The following is a 23774-nucleotide window of genomic DNA, read 5'->3' as shown; positions in this document are numbered from 1 at the left end:
GCTTTCGAATCCCTTCCCGTGACGGTGGCCTCGAAAACATTCCCGAGAGCAAGCAAGCTCGATCTCGTTGTTTTGGCAAAGAAAGTGTGCCCGTCCGCCGAGACCTGGGAGCGACACGGCAAGAAAACATGACGCCATACAGCGAAACCAGTTCCAAAGACAAACAGGAAGAAGCGGCCAAAATGTGGCTGGAAAAGTAAAACGTTACGAGGTCAGAGCGTGTGCGGCGTACGATGGCGTGCGCCTCTCTGGGAACTTTTACTTTCGCCGCAAAGCAGACCGAGTTGGGTTGGGTTCGTCCCGATGATGCCGGTGATCTTTCGCCGGCTTGTGGCCTGCTGCTCATCGGAGTTACAACTCCGGAGTGAATGTCGGAGAAACAATGGATGTCCATTGATTAATTAATTCCTCCGACAGCTTCATCAATAGTAAGGAAGGTGACGAACCGTCCGAGAGCTCCCTCGCGGCCATTCGGTGTCGGGGTCGTTGTCGGGTGCCTCCAGAAATGAGGTCGAGACGAGTTGCGGTCGCGTCCGTGTGTGTCACGATGCGGTCGTCGTATGTCTCCCGCGTACGGAGTTGCATAATCAACTCGCAGCCACACGCAGATTGTTTCGCGAATTCGACGGCCACGACTCACGACGGTGGCGGTCGGGTTCGTAATATGCGTATTTTATTTCTTTGCCCACCATTACTCGCTCGCCATACGCCAACGCCATCGCTTATCTGGTTGGAGTTGGTCTTTGGCCCCGGAGGATTGAAAGTGAAATTAAATTACATATTTGCGTATCCACCGCCTTCGGCCCAGCTGTGGAGCGTACGTTACGCTCCGGCGGATCATGTGGGTGGATTGTGCAGTTTCCAAGTCTTTCCCAAAAACGACACGACGTTACGGAACCGTGTGTCGCCGCCGTCGGGCCGTCTTGCCGTTTACGGCGACTATTTTCTCCCAAGCTGCGTTTTCGGAAGAAGTTACGTGAAAGATGAAATGTAGCCTTTCGTCGAAAGACAAAGAATCGACCACAGAGACAGGATTTGCATACAATGATCTCACGCACAATCCATTTCCGGACCGATTAAGCGCCATAAACGAGCGCTTTCTCGTTAGCTTTCGGAAGTGTGCACGGAGATACGGTAGGTTTATCGCTGTTTAAATTGCGTCGCCAAAAACAGATTGCGCACCCAGATGCGTTTCCCGATGGCGTTATGCAATGGCGTCTGAGTGGTGACTTTCTCAATGCCGAAGCTTTTTGTAATAAAAACTCTTCTTTAAAATGATAGTTTGTGTCTTATAAGGAAAAGCATTCTACCTTCATCCTATTTGAAAACTAATCCCATGAACCTGTGCGGGCCTCAAGCCGAAGCTTAGCCGCTAATTGGACGTTGAGGAAAACATTCCTTAGAGTTCAAAGAACTCATCGATGCCACCATCGCTGGAGTCGGAGAACAGTTATGCAGCTTTCCATTCCGACCTTTATGACACCGGTCTGCTAAGCCTTTCCCTTTCATCGTCCACTTTCAGCCGCTCGGAATGCTCATTCTCACAAGACGATCGGCCATGTCAAATGCTAATCCGTTCCGTGCCGTTGGTACCGTTACTTTGAGCCGTGTCGTCTTATGATTTACCAGCCAGATGATAGTCATTTGCTCCAGAAGCGATCCGCTCTGACGCGTCCAAACGATTTAAATAGGCTCTTTGTCACCAACCTTTTCTTGTTTTGCTTTCTTCAGAAACGGCACGCTCGGTTGCTGCGGATTCACTGCAATTTCACCGCCAATCACTACCAGCACTAGTTGGGTTACGGTTCGTGATCTCACTTGTAGGAAGGTCGCAGACGATCTCTTCCGATATCCACACGTTCACTGGCTTTTTTTCTCTCTTAATATTGCCAACTCGGGGTTGTACTGGGCCGGAAAGATCCTGGTATCACCTGGCGTACGCTTTCACTGCCACCGAGTTCACTCACTGGGACGGATGCACTGCTCGAACTGACTTCGGTAACCGGCTGACGGATTGTTTTATAGAACCCCACCAGCTCCGAAACGCCCGACCGAATCCACGTCGGACCCCGTGGTGGATTCGTTTGTTTACCTAGCGGCGCCCCTCCAACGGCGCGGTCGGGCTCGTGTTGCGGTCCAGGTGTGGGGAGGTTTACTACCTCAGAAAACCCGGCCCCAAAGATCCGTATACCCGAAGCCAGCGGCTGGCTGGCGTCCCCGAAAAAAGCAGGAAAAAAATACTTCTACCATGAGCTCTCACACACACGTACCAGACGGTCCTGGGAACCGTTAGCTAGAGCGAAACGGAAACCAAGTCTCCGAAGACGGCCAGAGCCCCGGCCAGCAAACGGTGGCAGCGGTTGATTTCCAGCAGAGTACTTTCTCTTTCATTACCCTCGGAGCCGGCAACGCGCGCGTGGCGAGATGAGGCGTTGTGCTGCGATTGGTCCAAGTAGGCGGATTTCGGAGGAACGGTTTATTGACACCAGCCCCAGCGTGCTGCAGCAGAAACAACCAACACACCCAAATCTTAGGCGGCGTAGGTTGACGACGAGACGACCGGTTCCGGGGCCGGGCCGGATTATTACGCCCGGTTCTGTTTTTGTTTCTTTGTTCACCAGCCTTTTTTCGCTCTCGATGACCAAACCGTAATCAAATATTCAACCACGGTGACCGCGCGAGCACCGGGATTACATGAGCACGGTGCGCCATCGATGAATCATCCCGCTGAAGGGCCCCCGCCGATGAAAGTGCACCATTTTCGTGACGGCCAGGTTCGTCGCTTGATGGAGCATCGAAGTCTTTCGTACGTGATCGGGCACGGTTGCGCCGTTTGCTACCGAAAACCTGACCTACGTGCCGTCGTTTGTCCGTTACGAATGGTGTTATTTAGTAGATTGATTACCATTGTCGGTGATCCGTTTTCGGATTTGTATGCTGCTTTATCTCGCGCTTGATTATAATTCGATTTTAAATGCTTCTGATCATCAGTCTGTCAATGTGATTCGGTTCGCTGCTAACGGTATTTAACAAAAAAGATGGATGAAAAGAACTTAAAAAGCCTTACCTTCCGCGTGATATAATAATCATACTCTTTCTAATCGTTCTTTCACGGAATTTTCAGTGTGGGCTTCCACGAAGCAATCATTATGCCCAACCTTGATTCCCGGATCTCGCAAACCGCGACGCTTGTGGTTAAACTAAAGCCACCGTCATAAAACGGCAATGCTGCAAGAATAAGGGATCGAAAGCTACGGCGCTCACTCAGGGTCGTACGTTAACGAGCCGTGCCTTCCCGTGCCCGCAAACCGGCACAAGAAGGATACGGCGAAAGGTTGCGCAACAGCCCCGTCCAGACGGACCCACTCCGGCGCCAGTCAAGGAAGGGCACAAAGAAAAGGTCTTTGCGCCAGACGTGCCGCGCAAAGTTTCAGGACTGGAATCGCTCAAGAAGACGTCACGACATGGTTGATTGTCCTCAAATGACGTCACCGGCATAGAAGTACTAAAGCTGGACCATGAGCCGGACACAAAAATGAGGGCATAATCTACGTTGACCGCCGACTCTCAGCTGTTGCAGACGAGGTACGCAAAGCCCGTGGGCTTTCCTCCATTGCCAAGCGTTTGACGTACACGCCAGTGGTTTTTGGAGTCCAATGGGCGGCCGATTGCAGCGCTGCACAACTGGGGTCGTGTATGCAACCGAGGGTCGGGTTTTTCCTCGGCCACTTCTACTGTTACAGCAGCGAGCGAGCAACCGATTCGGTTCGTTTGGCGGTGTTTTGATTTTGAACAAACCTTGCGAGTTTGGGTTTTTCCCGCACGGTCGCAAGCGCCTCGCCGGTCGGTCGGTATTGCATAACACGGATCTACTCGATTCATTCATAAATCTGCACACGCCTTCGGACGTATACGCTTCGTAGGTGCTTCGAAAACGAAACTGGGCGACGGTTTCGGTTTTCATTGGGGCCATTACCCCAAGGTCCATCGTTCTACGCTGGAAGTTTGCGAGAAATTCTGCTGGGAATCCCCAGCAATTATTGCGGCGCCGCGAGTGTAGTGCGGATCTAGACACTCAACCTATCGACTATCCGACGCTGGTGGCCTCAATTGAACCGTGGAGGTAATCCGTTGCCGTTTTCGGTCGATGGTCACGCGTCGCGCATAACTCATCGCACATCGCGGGTCGCGCATCACGATCGCACCTTTCTGTCGCACACGGCGGCCTTCGGGGCCGCCGGTTGATGTAATACGGCTTGGCAGTTTGTTTGTTGGTCAGCAAGAAGAAAATTTTAATATTTCACTCACGCATGAGCGTTTGCCAAATTAATTTAATTATGACGCCAGGGCGGATGTATAGTCGAAGGTCGACTCTCTCGGGAACTAGGTTACCGGGTAGCCCATCCGATGTGTGTACTAGTATCGTTAAAAGTTTTATTGCGTCAAATGTATGCATGTTATTGAAAAAATATTCTTACATTAGAAAAGTGACGAAAAAAGTACAAAAGAAAATTCCTTGCTCACTTTCCGCTTCCGCTGGCGAGCTGTGCGGCGCGCTGTGTCTCGTTATGCGTTGTCTGTTTCGATATTTGTTTGTTCTTGTGTGTATACTGTTGTGCCATACCCATTGGTTGGGAATTTTAATCAATACTGTTCCATTGCATGGACATGGTACACTGTCACGGGATACTCTATTCGGCAAGCAAATAAAACTGGCATTTAAAACTATCCTTCTAATCGGTCCTACCCTATTCTTCTTCCTGTCAGCGTCCAGTTCAAATCTTTCGACGGTTTCAGTGGGTGGCCTGATAAGAACTACCTGCAGCTGTGGTTGTGTGAGAGAGATAAAGCGCCAGGTCTGTGTGTTCGGGGAAATGATTGCAGCGTTACTGTATTAAAAAACTCTGATAGTTTGGAATATGTAACATTCGTGCTTGTGCTTGTTCCATTGTTTTTTCGACACCTTGTTCAGTTCTTCTGAATCTTAATTTTTGTTTTATCTACTATCAAACTATTCTAGTTGTATTCCCTCTAGGTTTCTTTGTATGCAAATACGCACACACACATGTGCATTAGTGTGGTAGTGAAATTTTCGAAATTTGAATGAATGAAGTTGGTTTCGGCTTAAACTCTACTTTCGAAACGCTACTGGCGCTCCGAACGGTGCACTGAGATAATAAATCGAACTTGATTCGAGAGCAAACGTTTTTGTTTTCAAATTCTATCTAAATGGAACGAACGGTTTAGACCGGGAGGATTTCGGGAAGAAACTGGAACACGGGGTGTGTGGGGTTCGAGGATGCCATCGTGAGGAAGCAAAACCTGGTGCTCTCACTCGACCAAGCGACACCATGGCGGGTTTGTTTTTGGCACCTAATGCACGCATTTCGAATCCAAGCAGTCCGTTCCGTGCTCAGCTTCACATCTGGTCTGCAATTATTGGCTCGTGGCGGGAGAATGGAAGTACCTGAAAGGGACTCGTTGGTTGGACACATTTTGGGGGCATTCTGGGGTGTGTGGTTTTACGGCTAGAGGGCCACGCACAGGATGGGTTTCGCTAGGCTAAGCAACACTAGAATGGTCAACCCGAGGGCCGATGTGCGCCGGAAGTGTGCGATCAGGTTGGTCGAGTGCGCCCGGCCCGTGTTGCAGAGCGACTTTTCACAGCAACTGGTACACGCGTACAGCTTCGTCCGTTCCCCTATGATTATGCAACCGGCCTCGCACGTGTTGATGCAGCGCCGCTCCAAGGACCACAGCTTCGGCGTGGAGGTGGAATTTTCCGTGCTGGTCGTGTAGGAAAATTGTTTGACCTGCAATGGAACGTTCGATAACGTTAATTCGACGAATCTGTTGACCGAATGTGAGAGCCGGATTTGAATGATTCACACAAGCTGCTGAAAATAGCGCGCAACCCGGAGCATGGCGGGTTGCTGGGGGGGTAATAAAACATCTGCATGGTTCGCTGACGTCATGGCCAAAATTAAAATCTCCCACCATTCACTCCGCGCATCATTTATATGTCCCCCCTGTGGGGGGGTTTGTCAGCCAACCCTTCCCAAAAACAAAAAACGGATGGCTTATCGATTCATCATAACTCGCTGCCTACTTAGTCGCGGGCCCGAAATAAAGCCGTGCCTATAGACGGTCAGACGCAACCTGAAACAGCACCACTTCCGGTGGAAACACTCCTCGAAGTACAAACACCAGCATGGCGTAGTAAATAGGAACGCTCGTGGCTGTCCTCAAGAGTTCGTCCGTGTACCAAAAATAGCCACTGACAGTAATTTCCGCCTGGACCGTGGAAGACGGAGTGGAGCTGGCGGAACCGACTGCACTGTTTACTATCACGTTATATGAGACCGAGTTTGTCAAAACTCGTCCTCAAGGCCCTGAGCGCGGGCTCCTCACGATGATGCCCTACATTTGTACGCTCTCTCTACATACTCTGTACTCTCTCCCTTTCTCTCTCTCTCTGTCTTATCTGTCACATAATCTGACCGTGGTGTCACCGTGTCAGCACACACATTCCAATGGGCAATTATTATTAAGTGGTCCGCGGGAGGGCTTACCATGCAGATGAACTCGTCCGGGTTACACTTTTTAACGTAGGACGCATTGTTGCCCGACGCCAGCTCGATGCAGGATTCACCGTCGTCGGTCGCATTGCACGAGTAGCACCAGAGATCATTAATCTTCTCGGTCGCAGCTGATGTCTTATGTACAGTGTTCGTCAGATATTGCGATCGTCCTGTGTGCGAGAGAAGTAGTCGACGGATGCAGTGCGAGAAAGAGACCGATGAATAATGGTGGTGTTTTTTTGGGGGGAAGTTGACAGTTGTGCAACTGGCCAAACTTTGCCCTACATAATTGAAGGAAGCCTCTGTAGCCAACACTTACCGAGCTCAAGCAATCCCATAAAGACAATTGCTATTATAATTGACATTTTGGCCTCATTCTGCAGTGAGTGTATTTCGGCCAGCAAACTGACTGCCGTATCGCGAAGTACTGCCCACATACGCAAGTACGTTGCCACACACTGCAAACTAGTGTGCCTGTGTGTACCTGTGTGTGCACAATATTCGTTGCTTGTTGCTCACTTTGTGGGGCCTTTGTGTACTATTCTCCTATGCCGCAACAATAACGCTGACAATGGCCTACTTCACTCACTTCACCATCGCGACCGCGGTTGCTTTGTTCTGCTGCGGGTACTGCAAGGACCTCCTCACGCAATTCCTAGGCCGCGAGATTGATTCAATTCCTTTGTGTTTGGGGACCGAGCGATGGGCGGGCAATGGGTGCACGTGGACAACCGTCGCAACCACGACACCAGAATGTTATGACCAGAATCCTTTCTCTCGAATAAGGAGCTCTTCTGTGCCGTCCGTCGGCTGCTGTGGAGCCGTCGTCCACGTCCAGCACGGTCTTAGTGTACGCAAGAACTGCTGACAGCACTAAGCGCAGTAGAGAAGCGAACGAAAATGTAACTGAAAGTGCACTTTTCGCCGGAGGCCACAGGGATGAGGGACAGGATCAAACAACAAATGACGGCAAATGAACACCACGGTCCAGGGTGGGTTCATCCGGTTTTCGCCAAACGTCAGGACACTTGCAAGACCTGCGCACAGCTGCCCGAGGTTTTCAAATGTTTCCGTTGTAACATGGGGAATGTGAATGCCTTATGAAGTGTTTGATTAATATTAAGCACACAAAATGGACATAAAACAGGGATATAAATCAAGTCCTAAGCGCATATTAACGACATCTAACGGTGGCGATGGATTATAACAAATTTCCTGTCTAAAAAGAAGGTTGTTCCAAACTATTTAAAAAATACAAGAGTAAATTAGAATAAAATTACAAACGAATGTAGTGCTGAGGATCTTTGTTAAACTCCATGGGAATGCGTTACCTTTCACGAAATATGTATCAAATGTTACTCGCGATGTTAGCAATAGCTCACGCCATAACATAGCACGCAAATCTGTGATTTATTGTAGTTGTCATGCTTTGCTCCAAAAAGTAAAACGGAAAATGTTCTAGAATTAGACAAAATGTGTAATTATCAGCGCACATATGGGGAAAAAGCATCAATTATTAAATTAAACACTCATTAACATAGGGGTCTCGCGTGACCCAATTCTGGGCAGTCCCTCATTAGTAAAATTGAATGAAGCGTGCGTGAAGATTTGACAAACAAAACCCACCATCCTCCGCCGGGAGAAAGCGACGGCGAAGCGATGTCCCTACGCCGCCCATTCTAATAGAATCCCCGTAAATTATCATGTAAAAACAAAATCCTTTCAGCGAAATGAAAACAAACATCACACCGTCCCGAGGTCGTCACCTCGGGGACTGGACATGGAATTAATTAAATGCTCAAAAAAGTATATTTCATCACGCATGATTATGTTGTAGCACTGGCCGGTTTTTACAAACGAATGTGCACAGTTTTTGCTCAACACTCGATTGGCAGGGACTACTCCTACGTTTGGCGCCTACCGCTTACAATTAGAACAATGACCTCATGCACGCCGCGGACCATAAGTCAGCAGAAGGGAGTGTAGCTGACGGTCCACCCTGTGTGTCCGAGTCTCAGAACACTCGCACCTTGCGCCATGCGTCCTCGCCCACGGCCACGAGCTGCCATCGACCCCCTCATTCCAGGTGCGACTGACCGGCTAGGGTGTGCCAAAGCAAACGGATCGGTCCCTTTCGTGCCATTTTCTTAATACTTTTAGCGGCCAGCGTAGGGTACCATCGGTGGACTCGGTTTAAGTTTTCTTTGCTTGCAGCAATTATGTCCTTCCCATGTGCAGGACCTCTCTTTTTACTCACATGTGCCAGATGCCGGTACAGCGTGTTCCCGCCGTTTAACATCTACCCTCATGGTGACTTCATTTGCTCGTAAAGAGTCCTGTTACTCCTACAAACACACATACAGACACACGTGCGCGGCCCCCCGAAGCAGCCGAAATAAATCGTAAGAATGGTCTGCCAGGCAGCACACCAACGCCAATGGCGTCCGAAGTCAACGGTCATTAGTTGGGTTCGGGTCCCGAACCTTCGAGTGGCCTCATTCTGAAGAAAGTGCCCTCCGGTCGGGTCCCAGCGAACCAAAGGGGAACACCCGGCGATTAACAGCGGCGCTGTGTGTCCAATTTGAATTTCTTTGTTTTACGCCCCGAAACGGTGATGGTGGTGGTTGGTTGTGATTTGCATTTGCCACCAACACTACTAAACCCAGGGACCCTTGCTTAGAGTTGTAACGCTTTTGTTGGCCGGGGAGCTCTTTTGAAGGAGTTAATCGTTCTCACCAACACTCTGGTGGCACTCCGACTCCAAGGGGAAGTAACAGCATTACAGTAACTACCAAATTATTCTAAAAATCCTAATAAAAATCCTTCAGATTGGTAGAGAGCTGTAACAGGAAAACATTTATGCTTATGTCGCAACTTTCAATCTTCCGTTCAAAACTGCAAAATTGAAAACAGGTCCAACCAGTTATCCAGTAACCGATTGTAGTCACTACAAACGTAAACACGGCGCCCCGAATGGCTTCTACCTGTGATTGTGTTTGGTTTTATGGTTTTTTTTGCTGTTTTGGTTTACTTGCTTCCCCTCACGAAGTGGCGTGCATCGCGTGAGAAGACCAATGTTTGGAGTCTTGGAGCCGAGGGACCGAGGTTCAAAGCCCACGTTCAGGACGAACAACGGCTCTTCGGGACTGTTGGCTCCCGAACGCTCCATTCAAACGCCAGCAACCGTCGAGGAAGGATTCGCGTGACGAGCGCCCTGCAAGGGCCGTAAGAATCCGCGAGGGTCTTGGCCGACCGTTTCCGACCGTAAGACGGGCGTCCATTGGTGAAATAGTGTAAACATTGAAATCGATCGCAGAGCAGGTTTTTGGTGCGAATTTAATCAAAAAGGCACAGGAACCGGTTCGTGGCGGCACCCCGAAATTCACCTGAATTCCATCATTCGCGCCGTTGTGTAGTGTTGGTGCAACGTCCACGAGGGAGCCACGCGAAGGGGATTGTTGCTGGTGAATTTCGGTGCTCCAGATTCGCGTGGCGCTCCAGTTCCAATTACCAGCGAAAAAGAAGATCGAAGGAAAACAAATCGGTGAATTCCGTGCGCACGAAAGTGAAAATTGCCATGGTAGTATCGACCACGGGGGCCATGGCTGCCCGGATGGTGCTAGTGTTGGCCATGCTGCTGCGAGGAGCCACGGCTCGTGATCCACCGACGGTGACGCTTCCCGGCCAGGGCACGGTGATGGGCATGTATATGAAGATGTTCCGGACGCAGCGAGTGGTCGCCTATCTGGGCCTTCCGTACGCCCAGGCACCGGTCAGCGAGAAACGATTCACGCCCCCGGTCGTGGACAATCTACCGAGCTGGGAGGGCGTGAAGAACGCGACCAGCCCGGCCCCGCTCTGTTGGCACATGCCCCGGGACACCCACCGGCGCCACAACCAGCTGTTTATGGAGCTGATCCAGTCGAGCGACGACAGCGGCGGTGGTGGGGAGAAGCAGTACGACGAGGACTGCCTGTTCCTCAACATCTACATCCCGGACGGTGAGTAGCGGAGCGTAGCTACGGGCTCGAATACCTCCAGCAAACAATCATCGATTGGTCCCAGTGTGCTGTGGTGAAGCTTAATCCGACGAAAATTGGTGGAAAACGTGAGGAAAATCGGCTCCACATTCAAACGAAAGCGATTTGAGGAGAGTTCTTTGAACTGGGGGAATAGGTTCGGTGAGAAAGGCTGTTGAATGCGAGGTAGCGAGAGATTCAACCGGATTCTGGTGGAACTTTCTCCCATATAAACTCGAGTTAGTTTGCAAATATGACAAAACGGTGAGGTCTGAAAAAATGCTAATATGAAAGTGAAAAAATACATGTTTCTATGAAGGAGCGGCTCGCATTTTCCTGTGTTTCCCCATACTGTTGGCCTCACGGTGGATCGAGCGGAGTATCGTCACGTTACGTTGAACTCGCGGTGGCTCGAATCCTTGACGAAGGTCCCAACTAACGTCCGAACGTTGGTTGGTCCTAAGAAAAATGGTTGACGTTTTGTGAAGGAAATGAACCGAGCGGGAAAACCCGCTTTCCACCAGTGCGCGCGTCGGCAAGTAGGAAAATCATAAATTCACCGGCCACCAACGGTTGACAATGTGCAACCAGGCCCGGCGGCCTGGCGGCCCTTTCCTTGAACGGAGTCAAATTTCGGTTTTATGGCCATTGACTTCCTCCGCGGGGTGGAATATTTTATTGTTGACGGCCGTAGAAATAAACAATCACAAGCGCCGTGTTGGCACATAGCCTAGCCGGGTCCGGGTCGGGTTGCTACATTACTTCCTTGGCCCCTAGCTAGCTGTATGAACGGGCCGGTTCATGAGGGAATTTCCGGATTGTGAAAACATGAGGTAGAAATGCATTATTTGCTCAGGGAGTTGGATGCACATAGGTGTACAAGAAAGTGAAACAGGTGAAATGTATAAGAGTTTTCATCGAAAATCCGAAGCAACTGTGACAAATAGTCAAGAAGTGGTTCCACTTTAAAGTTTGCTTCCTTTTACCAGGCGCCTCCATTCTGAGTTGAAGTCGGATCGCTTATCGCGTCGAGACTGCAGAGTGGTGATTATTTTACGAAGTTGAGCAGAAATTATCTCTACTACACCACTGGACAACTAACTATTTGGAATAGTTTAGCAACTGTTGCTGCAGGCACGGAAAACCTACTTTCCTAGCTAGCCGTAATCTAACATTCCCATCAGCCTCCCGGCGGTGACCCATCGGGTCGTGGTTCCTCACCGTTTCCGGGTTTCCTTCGCAGAATAGGCCAACATACTAGCACTTAAAAGTACCGACTACGGCTACACCTAGGATCGGTGGCAGTTATCTCTCCCCATCGGGAATGCTCGCCATCAGCATAATGCTAATTATCATGCGGAGGCACTTCAGCAGCGAAGGACCACGATTGACGGCTGATCGGTGGCCCAACGTAATTCCTCTTTACTCGCTGATAGGCATCTCCCAAGGGGCTCTGTCGGTGCCACCAGTACACCTTGGCATTTTGCGTACTGTAAATTATAGTTCTTAATTCGCGCTGCCACGAACGCTATCAAAAGAATTGCTGGCTGCCATTCGAACTAATGGGTGCGATTGTAACAAGAGAGTTAGTTTTTCTTTTTTTTTCGCTTTGAAATGCCTAAGAAACTCTCTCGTTGGAATTGGGTCGGGGTTCCGCACAACTTTGAGCTGATCTTTCTCTGGGGCCTCCCGTACTGGTTGGCGCTGGCCGAGCAGATGCAGTGGGACAGCGCGGACAAGCGGGTGGCCGACATCGTGATGACGCTGTGGGCGAACTTTGCCAAGTTTACCAACCCGACGCAGGTGGGCGTGTACATCCGGTGGGAAAAGTTTACCGTCACCGAGCCGGGCGTACTGATCATCGATCGGTCGTTCAACATGAGTGATCACACGACGATGAGTTTCGGTGCGGTCAAGTTCTGGAACCAGTACTACCCGAGTGTCATCAACTTTGCGGCCCAGTGTTGCAACGCCACGTACAACGGGGCCGCCGGTGGCCGGTTCAGCGGACTGCTGAACAGCCGGCTGACGGCGTCCGGGTATGTGGGGGCCAATTTCATCCTGTTACAATCATTCGTTTACGTGCTCACGAGATACCTGGTGCGTCCGACGACGTAGTAGCCCGGTGGCGGTAGCCTACCGGAAGCCTTCCTGTAATAAAGCAACCTGTACATAGCCGACGGTAGCGAGAACCGGCGAGAATCCGTTTCGTTCCGTTCCCTCTTCCCAGTTACCGATTCGTTTTCCTCCAATCCGTACCACACTCTTGAGAAATATATGTGTACAAATAAAATATGTAAACTAACGTTTAGCTGAATGAGTCTGTTAATTGGTTTGAGTCAAGTGAGTTAAGTTCTTGAGTTTTCTTGTCGTAAGAAGTGAAGTCTTGCCTTGTCCATGACCACGTGTAATACAATTTAAAACGCAAAAACCGTTATTTTCGTAAATAAATCGTTTATTTGTTTGCGGAGAATCGCAGCTTCATCAAGCTAAAATAAGCTTTGCTGGCAACCCTGTCAGATGGCGTCCGTCCCAAATGTCAATGAATATTTTGTTTGCGGCTTTGTTGTTCTCTGCCGTTTGCCCGCTTTTGGCGTCGTTCCCCGTGTAGGTAAACATTGCGCTTTGACCCTGGCTTCTCTGGTGGCAACAATGAATAAACGAAATATCTGGAAGTACGACGAAACGAAGGAATTGTTGCAGATTATGTTGGAGAAAAACTTTGCCGCATCGTTCACCACGCGGCACCACAGGAACGTTTTGATCTTTCGCAAAATCGAGCGGCTTTTGTTTCTCCGCGGGTACCCGTACAAAAACTTCGAACAGATAGCGGTGCGGTGGAAGAATCTGAAGAATCTGTACACGCGAGCCAAGCGCAGCAAAGATCCGAACCAACGGCAGTTGTTCCCGTTCTACGAAGAGATGGAAGAGCTGCTCAGTTCGGTGCAAACGAAACCGCCGGAATCGGGTTCGGAGCAGGCGATGAACGATGCCGATACGGATGATGCCGCAGAAGAAACGGTGGACGGTGGTCGGCATCGGGAAGCTTCGGAGGACAGGACGGAACAGGAGGAGACCACACAGCAGGATCCCAGGCAAAGTTTGCCACTGTCTGCACGACCTTTGCGAAGGAATCCCCGTGCGTATGGCAGACGCCGATCGACCGGCTTCGATGCAATCATTGCGGAGAGCAAACAGGAACTGAGCGATGAGTTCTATCGAACACAGAAACGGTTGATTGATTACGAGTTTAGTTTGCACGCGCAGAGGGAGGAAGCGTACATGAACGAAATTCAGTCTACGACGAGGGCAATGCTCGAGGAGCAAACGGAACGGTTTTTCTGTCGCCTGAATGAGTTTTTCCAAGACCTTAGCAGCTTTAAAGACGGCGCCACCGCCGCGAACCTAGAACCGGTGGACCCTGATGGCCCATGATGCGAATATCAAATCAGCAGCTAACGTAGTGTTTATTTCTTTTTATTATTCATAGTCGTATGAAGTGTCGTGAAGTGGAAAGTGAAAATATATGCTTTATTGAAGAGCAATGCTTGCTTTCATTCTATTCATCATCGAGCGCAATGAGCGGGAAGTTGTTGAGCATATGTCCGCTCAAGTCATTCCGCAACTGGGTACCACCAGGATGGGCCACTTCGCTCACCGACTCGGGCTGAACGGGTTTGACGAACGTCGCGTCAGTCGACTCGCTCCACGCCTCGTTGTAGGGGACATTCCGGCGCTCGATGATGTTGTGCAGAATACAGCATGTGGCCACAACTACCGGCACGAAGCTGACGTCGATGTGTGTGGTTTGTTGCAGAATTTTCCAGCGCCCGCACAACCGATCGAAAGCGTTACTGGCCGCGCCGCGGGCCTTTGCTGCGTACACATTGAACGAAACTTCGTCGGGCAACAGGGGCGCTTCAGTGTAGGGGGTTATCAGCCACGGAAGCAAAGGATACGCACTATCCGCCAGCAGAAATGGATGCACATTTTTCCCATTGATTTCTTTCGGCGCCTGCAAGCGAAAGGGTACAATTGAAATGGGCCACCGATTACGCGAGTTGGTGCGACCTGTGCAGGCCGCTATCCATACATACCCATTCTCGTTGTTCCATCACTTTATAAAGACAGGAATCTAGCAGCACCGTTTCGTCGTTGGTTTGCCCGGGATGTTTGCAGTTGAAGTCAATGAACCTTCAAAGTAACAGTTACAATCCAGTAGTCATTGGAAACCATGAATGCGATAGTTACCGTCCTTTGCTGTCTACCACCGCCTGCAGTACGATCGAGTTCCAGGATTTGCTGTTGACATACGACGATGGATCCGTGAACGGCAGATCTATGGGAATGTGCAGAGAATCGACCACACCCAGCACCTGCGGGACACAGGCCAGCGTTTCGAATCCTGCGACTATGTCGGCAACTTCGTCATCGGTCTTCGGGAAGCTTATGACGTCGGTGAGACAAACTTTGACCATGGCCGTGCAAAAGGATTTCAAGCAGTTTTGCGCCGTGCTGCTGCTGACACCAAACTTTACACCCGCCGCCCGATAGTTCACAGCGTTCCCGAGCATGTAGGTGGCTATGGCTACCTTCATTTTGACCGTCAACGAGGCGGGCGTTTTCAATTCGTTCTTAAGGCGACCACATAGATGTTGGAAGGTGCCAAAATCCATCCGGAACAGTTCCATGTTGAACGGGCGCGAACCGCTCTCGATCGCAGTCAGCCAGCGGGAGGCGTGCTGTGCCCCTTGACCACGTGCCCTTGGGTGCCGGGTAGTTTGATTGTGGCTAGGTCTAACGTTCTCCATGAATCTGCCAGCGTAGGTCAGCATTTGGATTTCTTTCATTCGGTACATTTTGTGATTCATGCTCAGCCGCCGAGCTAGATTCGCCATGAAACGCTCCCGGATGCGTTTCATGTGATTGCGTTGTGTTTTGTAGTGGAATATAAACAGCTCCTGCTGCATGGCTCGCTGGGCCATTACCAACGCTAACAGAAACTTTTGTCTCTCCTCATTGCTCATCGAAAACATTTCTGCCCGTCTATCCATGGCTAAAAATCTAAATACTAATTTGTGTATGAATCGAACTCCTTTGACGTTTGTTTCGATCGGTAAATGTCAGTGCGCTGTTATACGAAGGGGTAAACTGTGCGAACGGGGACGTATAACAGTTAAACTTCAAAAACTTCACATCTAATAGAAAATGTATAAAAAGGTGTTTTATTAATAAAAAAAGGCCCCACAAACTGTGGGTGGTCAAAAACGGGTTGACCCTTGGACGGATTTAAATTGTTAGTAAAATACTGTTTCGCAGTCACTCCAACGTCTCCAGGTGAGGTAAGTAGCTCGGCAACTGAACACTCTGTTTCCGCTCGAACGACAGCAAATACCGGAGCATCGGTAGCGTTTGCCGCAGGTAGCGTCGTAGCTCGTCGAACGTTGGCCGATCGCTGGCATCCAAGTCCCAGCAGTTGATGCACAGCTGGTACAGATCTTCAAACATGAACGATGGCCGTTCCGGTTTCAGACCACCACGGATCGCGGCGAACAAATTGTCGGTCGTCGTCGACCCGTAAGGGGTGGCTCCAAGGCAGCAACACTCCCAGATGAGCAAGCCGAACGACCAAACGTCGCTCTTCGAGCTGTGGTTCTGGAACTTGATGACTTCCGGGGCGTGCCAGCGGGCGATATCGATCGTCTTCTCTGTATCCTCGGCGTACAGCGGTGGACCGAAGGCACTCACCTTCACCTCGAATTTGGTATTCACGTACACGGTGCGGGCACACAGCTTTTTGCTCACAATCTGCGGAACAGACGGAAAACGATGATCGATCATACCCACCCGTTTGCTCTATTGCGGGCCTAGTACTTACATTATTGTCCACCAGAAACTGCATTCCATCGCACACCAGGCACAGGATGTTGACGACGATCTCTTCCGATATTGTAGAAAACTTTGCACTATTCACGTTGCTTGGCACACGGGCATTCAGGAGGGTTTTTTTCAGCGTGGATTGCATTTGTTCGAACAGGAGGTAGCACCAGTCGGGAGTCACGCAAACGCCGTAGAAGAGATTCACATTGGCATGGGACTCTAGCGAAGCGAGCCGTCTGAACTCGTTGAGGAATGCAATCTGATCGACCCCTTCCATGTCGTCCGTGATCACGTGCACCTGGGTCGGCATATCGTTCCCTTCTTGCTGCAAGCTTCCGGCCAAAATGTCCCCATACTTTCCGCTGCCAAGGATGTGGTTAATGTTAAGACTGAGGTACTTCCGGGCGTGGTGTTTCGATTGGTCCAGTCCCTCAAGAATGTCGCGCAGTTCCGCCTCAAAACCGCGTTGCTCGTAAATGTCCGGCATGAAGCCACTGTTTTCCACCTCCAGTATCGGACCCTGCAGCGTGAGCTCGTGATGGTCGGCGAAGGGCCGCGGATTGGCCGAGGGGGTTTTGTAGCGCAAATAAATGTACAGGATGATGGCCGCGGTTAGCACGATCCCAAACAGAACGCAAGCAACGGTGAGAATCGTGATGAGGGTTTCGTTTCGCTCTGGAACAGATATTGATCAGTCAGTCGTTCATATGCTTCCGAGAAAGCCTCACTGCACCAGGCAATACCTACCGACTTCAACCGTTCTTAAGTTTACGTGCTGATGGTCCGGATACTGGTGCTGTTCGTGGGTTGTGGTGGCGTAGCGAACCTTTACGACGTGATTTAAAACACTCACGACGCCGATCGAGATATGCACGTGGGCCCGGGCCGTGATCGGTGGATTGAAGTAGCTCCGATACTCCCGGCCATCGCCCACCGTAAAGAGCATCGAATCGTCGTCTTTCATCTCGAGCTCGGCCGCGATGTAGTACGGAACGCGGTTTTCCTTCGACTTTTGAAACGTGTTCAGCTGGCTGTGATCGATCTGCTGGATCAGTTCGTCGTTTACGTAGTGGACCACAATTCGGTAGTAATTTACCGGTCCGTTGCTGTTCGTTGCTCGGAGTATTTTGATCAGAATCGTCGAACCAAGCCGACGCAGTATGATCGGTTCCTCGGGCTCCGGGTCCGGGATGCCGATCTCGGTGCTGCCAACGGTACTGGCACGACCTCCTTCACCTTTCGGTGAGATCGATACGACCGTTACGTTGTACTCGGTGCCGGGGTTCAGATTCGAGAGCTCAAACGCGGTGGTCGAATTGGGCAGCGACCAGTGAAGCGGATGGATACGATAGCTAGCGAAGGTGCGGATAGCTTCAGCGACAATTTGTAACTGTTCCAAGGGCGCCCCATCTTCGGCCGGCAGATCCCACCGAATCGAAATCGTGTCTTCGTGTAGCGTGTCCCCCTCGATCCGCAGATTACGCACCGGTCCGGCTACTTCAATACCCGTTTCGTACACGCTCTGTGCGACAACACCACCGCAGCTCATGTCCGGTTGTTCGACACAGGAAAGTCCACATTCACGGTCCTCAACAACGCGGGTTTGGATCGTATTCGTGCAACTGCACCGCGAACCGGATAGTACGGCGTATCTGGGAACAGAAAAACGGTGATCAAACGTGACTCATCTCACAGTTCTCACGCCACAAAGCACCACACTTACCTGCTGAAGCTACTCTCGCAATTGTCGATGCACACGTCCAAGCTCTCGGTCGTTACAGCTAGCCGTGCAAAACGATCGCGTTCGTAGCACCCAAAATATGAACGTTTTTCGGATGCTGCTGCGGATCGACACAACGCAAGTGCCCCAAGCATCAGCACCAGCACCGGGAAACGCGATCGCGGACGAAACGTTGGCAACATTATGCGTGATGCCGAGATCATCTAAACCATAGATCTAATAGCTAAGCGATAGTCGCATTTCTTTTGATAGTCGCGTTAATCACTCCGCATGATCTCACCCGCGGCCCGAATGGAATGTGGGGAAACCTTTGTTTATGTTCCGAAGAGATGATGCTGGACGGTAATTGCAGCGCTGATCGCGACCGATCCTCACACGAAACGCACCTGTGGCGGGGTGTTGCCGTTTATGCTCGGTGACAGTCGGTTACATAGCAACACCGCAACCACCACACAATGCGTCGCCCCACCGAACGAACAATTCGCTCCAGAAACGACCAGCACACCACCACCAGTAAACATTAATGTTCTAACCCGTTATGGTCGGTCGCGCTTGTACACAAAACGAATGATCAACGCGCGAGAGCATGCGGCTGGCAGTCAAGGTTTCTATACTTTCAGGGTGGGCGCCTCCGAATCGAAAAAGGGGCGTTTGTGGATTAGAACGATTTTGAGAATATTGCATTAAATAATATATGCCGGGTCTATAATTGAAAGGCATCGTAAGGAAGTTTAATAAACAAAGATTAAAGAAAGTCGCGACACTGGCCAAGTGGCGCTAAAAACGAGAACGAACTGTTTTTCGTTGAGTCAGAGCTTTCTGTTGAGCTGTCAAAACAAAGCCGAGAGTCGAAGCCGGCACATGCGGTCGAAAAAGAAGCACAGAAAAGGAACAGCTGTTCCGCAGTAGTGTCGTGTCCTCGGTTAAATGTAGCTAACGAATAAGGAAGATAAATGTCTAGTTAGTGTTGTTCAAGTGTTGTTCAGTTTCTACAAAAATACATAAATGGTTCCAACGAGAAGGACGGGCACAGGGCCAACTGAAGACCGTTCAGTGATTGTGTGGTACAGTGTTGTTTACCAAGTAATACCAAGTAATACCAAGTTTATCAACAGTCCGTTGATAATTTATAGGCTTCGCAACATAGATTGATACAGTTCTATAAGCAAACATGAGAGCAATTCATTCCGCCAAAATCGAGAAGGAACCTGTTAGGTGTTTCGTTCAGTCAAAGTAAGCCTTCTCGTTGAGTCCGAGCTTTGCGATGCTCATCTCTCAAAGAACTGTCAAACCAAAATACGCGCCGTCTCGGGTGAGGTAAAAAAGAATCAGAAGAAAGAAGCGAACAGCTGTTCCGCTGTGCCGTGCCCTCAAGCATGAAAAAGGAAGATACCTGACTATTTAATGTGCTGTTCACTTGCTACACGTAAATTATCCCACCATCAACCCACCGACGGGCAGTAGTGTACTTGTGAACTTTCGTTCAGTGATCGTATGGCAAAGGATCGTGGCTTGAGCGGTGCGATTGTTACGGAACATTTGCACCTGGACCGTAACCTTGACGTTTTTGTACACAAAGATTTGGTGAATCAATTGGCCGACCATCAACTCGAGGGCGTTCGGTTCCTGTACAGTCAGCTGCGTGAGGTTAGTGAACCCGTCAGCGTGCGTCATCGTTGTTGTGACTCACTGTTTCTGACTCCCCTCTCTCTGCTATCTTCCCCACACAGTATACGGGAATTTTCCTGAACGATGAATCTGGCCTGGGAAAATGTCATCAGGTGCTTGCGCTTCTTTCGGCCGCCACCCGTTCCGGAGGGCGCTCAATAGTGGTGTGTTCGAGTCGCAAAAGGATCGATCATTGGGCGTACCACTTGGATAATGTATCGCTTCCGGAAGCATTTGCTAGTTCCCGAGTGGTGCTCGGGAATCGCCAAGAGCTGTTGACCAAAGAATGGAGGAGCGGTTCGTGGGAGTATGTGGTTGTGGATGAAACGGATTGTTTTATGACGGCCGCGGAGCTAGAAACCTTACAGATGCTTACGGTAGAGAAATTTATTTTCGTAAGTTCCGTGGATTTACTGGACCAATTGACGGTGCTATCCGATCGGTTACCGTTTTGCTGTGAAAGTAGAACCAGCACGGTGCGGGATTGCATAGAGCAACAGCGCAAACGGAACAGCAAGGCAAACCGGTTAAAGACCTACCTTTGCACCAGGCCGTTCCGTTTAAGAAGGCACGCAACGAGCTATCGGAAAGTGTTGCCGATCATCGAGAAGCACGAATTTGAGAAGCGGTTTCAAGCGTGGACTCTCGCTCGGACTAGCGGCGACACTCTACCAGTGGACACCGATCAGGAGTCACAGGGTGAAGAGAACAAAACCATGACCCCGGCGTTACTCAGCAGCACACACCAAAGCACGGTCGAGTCGGTTAGAAGAGAGGTCCCGCTGCAGTTCGCGGATAGCGAACCACTGTTTGAGCCGTTCGAAACGGGCACGGAACAGATGCCGGTGTTACGCGTCACGGATTCGGACTCGCCGGCGGAGCACAGTCCCGGAGCGTGCGAGATACCGGAAACGGCTCCCGATTCGGAGGACTACCTCCCGTTTGGGCAGGATATTTCGGGCGCAAACACCTCGACACAGCCCGTAGAGTTGGCCGACGAGCGGTATCGGTTTCCGATAGAAAAATTCAACCGCACCCACCGACCGTCCAAATCATCCGGCTCTTCGCCGAGCGTAGAAAGTGTGCCGAACGGGCAGCAGCCTCCAGGGCCGACGGAAGTGCTAGTGGTCAGCTCGTCGGCCGAATCCGTCAGGCACCCGAAATCGCCCTCACTCTTCGGGGACACGGATAATGATACCGCCTCGATAGACTCGGCGTCGTCGGATGATGAGCTTACGCTGGCGGACATTTTGGCCAAATCTCCGGGAAACATTGTTCCGGTTAGGAATGAAGCTTCTTTGGCGGTCCTTCGCCAGGCGTCCTGCAGCACACCGATCGAGAAGCTGATCCGTGGTCCCCTGCACCACGGCGTGACACCAGTGTCACCGGAAAACGTCTCTTCCGGGGACATGTTTGCCGATTCGTTGGTCGTAGAACCCACGACCGCAGGGCCGGCGGATAATGTGTTCGAGATTACGAAAAATAATGCCTTTGCCAATCGCATTGTCGTGCACGAGGACGCGGCGAGGGGAGGCATTCCGATGCTCCGGCTCGAAGGTGACACTTCCGAGGACGAGGTGCAGTTCGTCGACGTTACAGAGCGCAACGCGCAGCTCATCGATTTGGACAGTGAAATGCCGGGAACACCGAAATCGTTCAACAATTCGCGATGGAACAAGCTGGAAGCTTTGCGAACGCCACAAACGGGACCGCCGCCGAGTGGTTCATCGACTTCGAGTGGTTGGCTAGGGAAGAGTCTCCGCAAAACCGGATCCGGATCGTCGGGCAGTACCACGCCCACCAGTAGCAAGCAATCGCCACAGGCCGGACAAAGCGGGAGCAACCGGCGGACGGGTAGCGTGGGACGCTATCCGACGAAACGGCGCCGTAAGCTGGACGATCTGTTTCAAACTGTGGACCGCGGTGGGCGCGTGATGGAAACGGAGAGAATCCAGGGTCCAGGGATCCCTGGACATAGAAGTCCCCGGTTCGGTTCCGATCGCAAAGGAAGGTAGCACAATGGGTTGCTATTTTATCTAGACTTTTCTTCTGTATACGGGATATGATCATGTTTTAATCCTAATTTTACCATTATGATGCTTTTACCTTAGACTTTAGCACCTTTTGCTAAACATTTGCTAAGAATTGTATAATAAAAACACATGTTCAATGAGCGAAGCTTTTCTTTTATTGTTGCTCAATCCGATTCATCACGTTCTGCCATTCCGTCATTCACCCTGTCCCGGCGTTAGGTTCCGAGCGACGCTGGCGTAGGTACTGAAAGTGTTGCTTCAGCTTGCTCGCGATCTCCGTTCGCTGATACTCGACCTCCCGTTGACAGAACGATCCGAAAAAGAACGGACACTGGAAGCGCACCGATTCCGTCACCAGCGTGTCGTACAGGTTGACCAGCGAGATCGTGAACTCTCCTTGCGAGCGCACTGCGGAGATGAAAAAATGCTATTGGACTTGCAAATTGGCCACCGCGAGCGACCGATGCTTACGACAGAACAGTCCCACCAAGAAGCACGTTTGGTGCTGGGAGGCCACCGAATATTTGCCACCGTCCGCGCTGGACAGCTTGCTGACGGTGTAGTGGCCGATGGCAGTGTTGTAGCTGTGCGGCCAGTGCGATAACCGTTCGTCGTACTCGACCGTGTACTTCCACAGATTCTTGTTGCCCTCCTCGGAGAGCACTCGAAATCCTTGGCTGCAAAAGCAAACGGGTGATCTCACCACCACGATGGAACAGCGCTATCGCGATCGTCGCGATCTTCTTACATGGTTGGGTTGAGTTTCTTCATGTGACTGAAATCGGCCAAGTACTCCCACACATCTTCCGGTTTGGTGTGCGGTAGGATCGAGCTCACTTCGTGGGTGCGGTAGGACGAAGACAGTAAGTAGTAGAGCGCGATCGCCATCACGGTGGCGATCAGAAGGCGCCGTCTAGCCCAGCGTATAGCCATCGCGTTGTGGAACCGAGAACACAGACCTTCACCTCTAATCGCCGCCTGGCAAAGACTGACGCTTCCGGCAGCGTCCCAGCGGACAGCCGGAGAAATGTGCCCAGACAGCAGAAAAACGGTCGCATTTGGTTCGCATATGTTTCTTTATCATCTTTTCGTTGTTGCTCTCTTCTCCCGGCCACGGTCAGAAGATAAACAAATGCCACAGGGTGACGCAGGCCGGGCCAGATCCGATCGCCGGACGGGGTTCATTCGTGACTGGGTTCATCGAGGACGGATCTAAAAATAGAATGTTCTGAAAGAGAATTCACTGAACCGAACGATGGGTTGAACCCATTTTTTCTGGCCGTTGGCCCCTTTCTTCATTCGCACACACACACAGAGAACGATGGTTTCCGCTTTCGAGCCACGGATGTCCAGTCACAACTCTTGAATAGCTAACGGTATCAACAAGAATTGCGTTTGGACAATCAGAGCTAGAAAATTCCTCACAAAATCCGTCCGCGCCACGTGGTCGTAAAACTGAATCCAATTTACCGAAAAAACACTTGAAATCAGCTGAAAATCCAACGGGTCGTAAAGCCAGGAGCCGGAGCCGGAGATCAGCGTCGGCCATTATCGTTAGGCTTCCGGTCGTTTGGGGTACGCGATTTTTTCGCGCCCTCTGTCCCGAAGAGGCTCTCCGTTTTTCTGCGGGAGCAGCTTCTTCTGGTGGCCACCGTTTTATGGCACGTGGTGGTGGACGCTTTACTTGGTCCATTCTCATTGTCACTTCACGTTCACGTGGAATGGACCGGCGAGACCGGCGATGAAATGAAAATCCTTCTAAAATGGCATCCCAACGGCACAATCAAATCCCACTCAAGCGCGATCAGAAGGCCCTTGCCGGTCGTCGTTGTGTCCGAGGTCCGGGGTCTGA

The 23774-nt window shown here is 50.8% G+C and overlaps 7 protein-coding genes across 7 annotated transcripts; 3 read left to right on the top strand and 4 right to left on the bottom strand.

The window, feature by feature from the left end:
• Positions 1 to 5528: 5528 nt before the first annotated feature.
• On the bottom strand, positions 5529 to 7018 carry LOC128267169 (uncharacterized). Its single transcript, XM_053003958.1, has 3 exons — positions 6901 to 7018; positions 6573 to 6751; positions 5529 to 5813 (listed from the first exon to the last, which is right to left on the bottom strand). The coding sequence occupies exons 1-3, from the start codon at positions 7016 to 7018 to the stop codon at positions 5529 to 5531; spliced, it is 582 nt and encodes a 193-aa protein (XP_052859918.1).
• Positions 7019 to 10158: 3140 nt separating this feature from the next.
• Positions 10159 to 12718, top strand: LOC128267168 (cholinesterase-like). The gene is made up of 3 exons (XM_053003957.1): positions 10159 to 10582; positions 12037 to 12092; positions 12224 to 12718. Exons 1-3 carry the CDS (start codon positions 10159 to 10161, stop codon positions 12716 to 12718), a joined length of 975 nt encoding a protein of 324 aa, XP_052859917.1.
• Positions 12719 to 13217: 499 nt separating this feature from the next.
• Positions 13218 to 14084, top strand: LOC128268007 (zinc finger and SCAN domain-containing protein 29-like). Its single transcript, XM_053004993.1, has one exon. It carries the CDS (start codon positions 13253 to 13255, stop codon positions 14033 to 14035), a length of 783 nt encoding a protein of 260 aa, XP_052860953.1. The 5' UTR covers positions 13218 to 13252; the 3' UTR covers positions 14036 to 14084.
• A 75-nt stretch (positions 14085 to 14159) lies between these two features.
• On the bottom strand, positions 14160 to 15572 carry LOC128267167 (uncharacterized). The gene is made up of 3 exons (XM_053003955.1): positions 14852 to 15572; positions 14698 to 14794; positions 14160 to 14615 (listed from the first exon to the last, which is right to left on the bottom strand). Exons 1-3 carry the CDS (start codon positions 15568 to 15570, stop codon positions 14160 to 14162), a joined length of 1272 nt encoding a protein of 423 aa, XP_052859915.1. The 5' UTR covers positions 15571 to 15572.
• A 347-nt stretch (positions 15573 to 15919) lies between these two features.
• On the bottom strand, positions 15920 to 18403 carry LOC128267166 (putative inactive tyrosine-protein kinase Wsck). Its single transcript, XM_053003954.1, has 4 exons — positions 18204 to 18403; positions 17228 to 18132; positions 16479 to 17155; positions 15920 to 16408 (listed from the first exon to the last, which is right to left on the bottom strand). Exons 1-4 carry the CDS (start codon positions 18401 to 18403, stop codon positions 15920 to 15922), a joined length of 2271 nt encoding a protein of 756 aa, XP_052859914.1.
• Positions 18404 to 19715: 1312 nt separating this feature from the next.
• LOC128267165 (uncharacterized) lies at positions 19716 to 21960 on the top strand. Its single transcript, XM_053003953.1, has 2 exons — positions 19716 to 19868; positions 19952 to 21960. Exons 1-2 carry the CDS (start codon positions 19716 to 19718, stop codon positions 21902 to 21904), a joined length of 2106 nt encoding a protein of 701 aa, XP_052859913.1. The 3' UTR covers positions 21905 to 21960.
• Positions 21961 to 22121: 161 nt separating this feature from the next.
• On the bottom strand, positions 22122 to 22855 carry LOC128267163 (uncharacterized). Its single transcript, XM_053003952.1, has 3 exons — positions 22671 to 22855; positions 22394 to 22599; positions 22122 to 22330 (listed from the first exon to the last, which is right to left on the bottom strand). The coding sequence occupies exons 1-3, from the start codon at positions 22853 to 22855 to the stop codon at positions 22122 to 22124; spliced, it is 600 nt and encodes a 199-aa protein (XP_052859912.1).
• Between the last annotated feature and the right edge of the window lie 919 nt (positions 22856 to 23774).

Source organism: Anopheles cruzii, chromosome 2, assembly GCF_943734635.1.
Source record: "Anopheles cruzii chromosome 2, idAnoCruzAS_RS32_06, whole genome shotgun sequence".
Taxonomy (NCBI): Eukaryota; Metazoa; Arthropoda; class Insecta; order Diptera; family Culicidae; genus Anopheles; species Anopheles cruzii.
Note: the sequence above shows the minus strand (reverse complement) of the source record. Positions and strands in the feature narration are given on the sequence as shown.

Coding starts and splice junctions, on each gene's coding strand:
- LOC128267165 (XM_053003953.1), top strand. CDS start 19,716: ATGGCAAAGGATCGTGGCTTGAGCGGTGCGATTGTTACGGAACATTTG. Junction 19,869..19,951: donor TGTACAGTCAGCTGCGTGAG/GTTAGTGAACCC, acceptor TTCCCCACACAG/TATACGGGAATTTTCCTGAA.
- LOC128268007 (XM_053004993.1), top strand. CDS start 13,253: ATGAATAAACGAAATATCTGGAAGTACGACGAAACGAAGGAATTGTTG.
- LOC128267167 (XM_053003955.1), bottom strand. CDS start 15,570: ATGCAGCAGGAGCTGTTTATATTCCACTACAAAACACAACGCAATCAC. Junction 14,795..14,851: donor GTGGTAGACAGCAAAGGACG/GTAACTATCGCA, acceptor GTTACTTTGAAG/GTTCATTGACTTCAACTGCA. Junction 14,616..14,697: donor TGATGGAACAACGAGAATGG/GTATGTATGGAT, acceptor TTTCGCTTGCAG/GCGCCGAAAGAAATCAATGG.
- LOC128267166 (XM_053003954.1), bottom strand. CDS start 18,403: ATGTTGCCAACGTTTCGTCCGCGATCGCGTTTCCCGGTGCTGGTGCTG. Junction 18,133..18,203: donor TGCGAGAGTAGCTTCAGCAG/GTAAGTGTGGTG, acceptor TTCTGTTCCCAG/ATACGCCGTACTATCCGGTT. Junction 16,409..16,478: donor AGTTTCTGGTGGACAATAAT/GTAAGTACTAGG, acceptor TCTGTTCCGCAG/ATTGTGAGCAAAAAGCTGTG.
- LOC128267169 (XM_053003958.1), bottom strand. CDS start 7,018: ATGTGGGCAGTACTTCGCGATACGGCAGTCAGTTTGCTGGCCGAAATA. Junction 6,752..6,900: donor TATGGGATTGCTTGAGCTCG/GTAAGTGTTGGC, acceptor TCTCGCACACAG/GACGATCGCAATATCTGACG. Junction 5,814..6,572: donor CGGACGAGTTCATCTGCATG/GTAAGCCCTCCC, acceptor GTTCCATTGCAG/GTCAAACAATTTTCCTACAC.
- LOC128267163 (XM_053003952.1), bottom strand. CDS start 22,855: ATGGCTATACGCTGGGCTAGACGGCGCCTTCTGATCGCCACCGTGATG. Junction 22,600..22,670: donor AAGAAACTCAACCCAACCAT/GTAAGAAGATCG, acceptor TTGCTTTTGCAG/CCAAGGATTTCGAGTGCTCT. Junction 22,331..22,393: donor CTTGGTGGGACTGTTCTGTC/GTAAGCATCGGT, acceptor TCATCTCCGCAG/TGCGCTCGCAAGGAGAGTTC.
- LOC128267168 (XM_053003957.1), top strand. CDS start 10,159: ATGGTAGTATCGACCACGGGGGCCATGGCTGCCCGGATGGTGCTAGTG. Junction 10,583..12,036: donor CAACATCTACATCCCGGACG/GTGAGTAGCGGA, acceptor ACTCGCTGATAG/GCATCTCCCAAGGGGCTCTG. Junction 12,093..12,223: donor ACCTTGGCATTTTGCGTACT/GTAAATTATAGT, acceptor GAAATGCCTAAG/AAACTCTCTCGTTGGAATTG.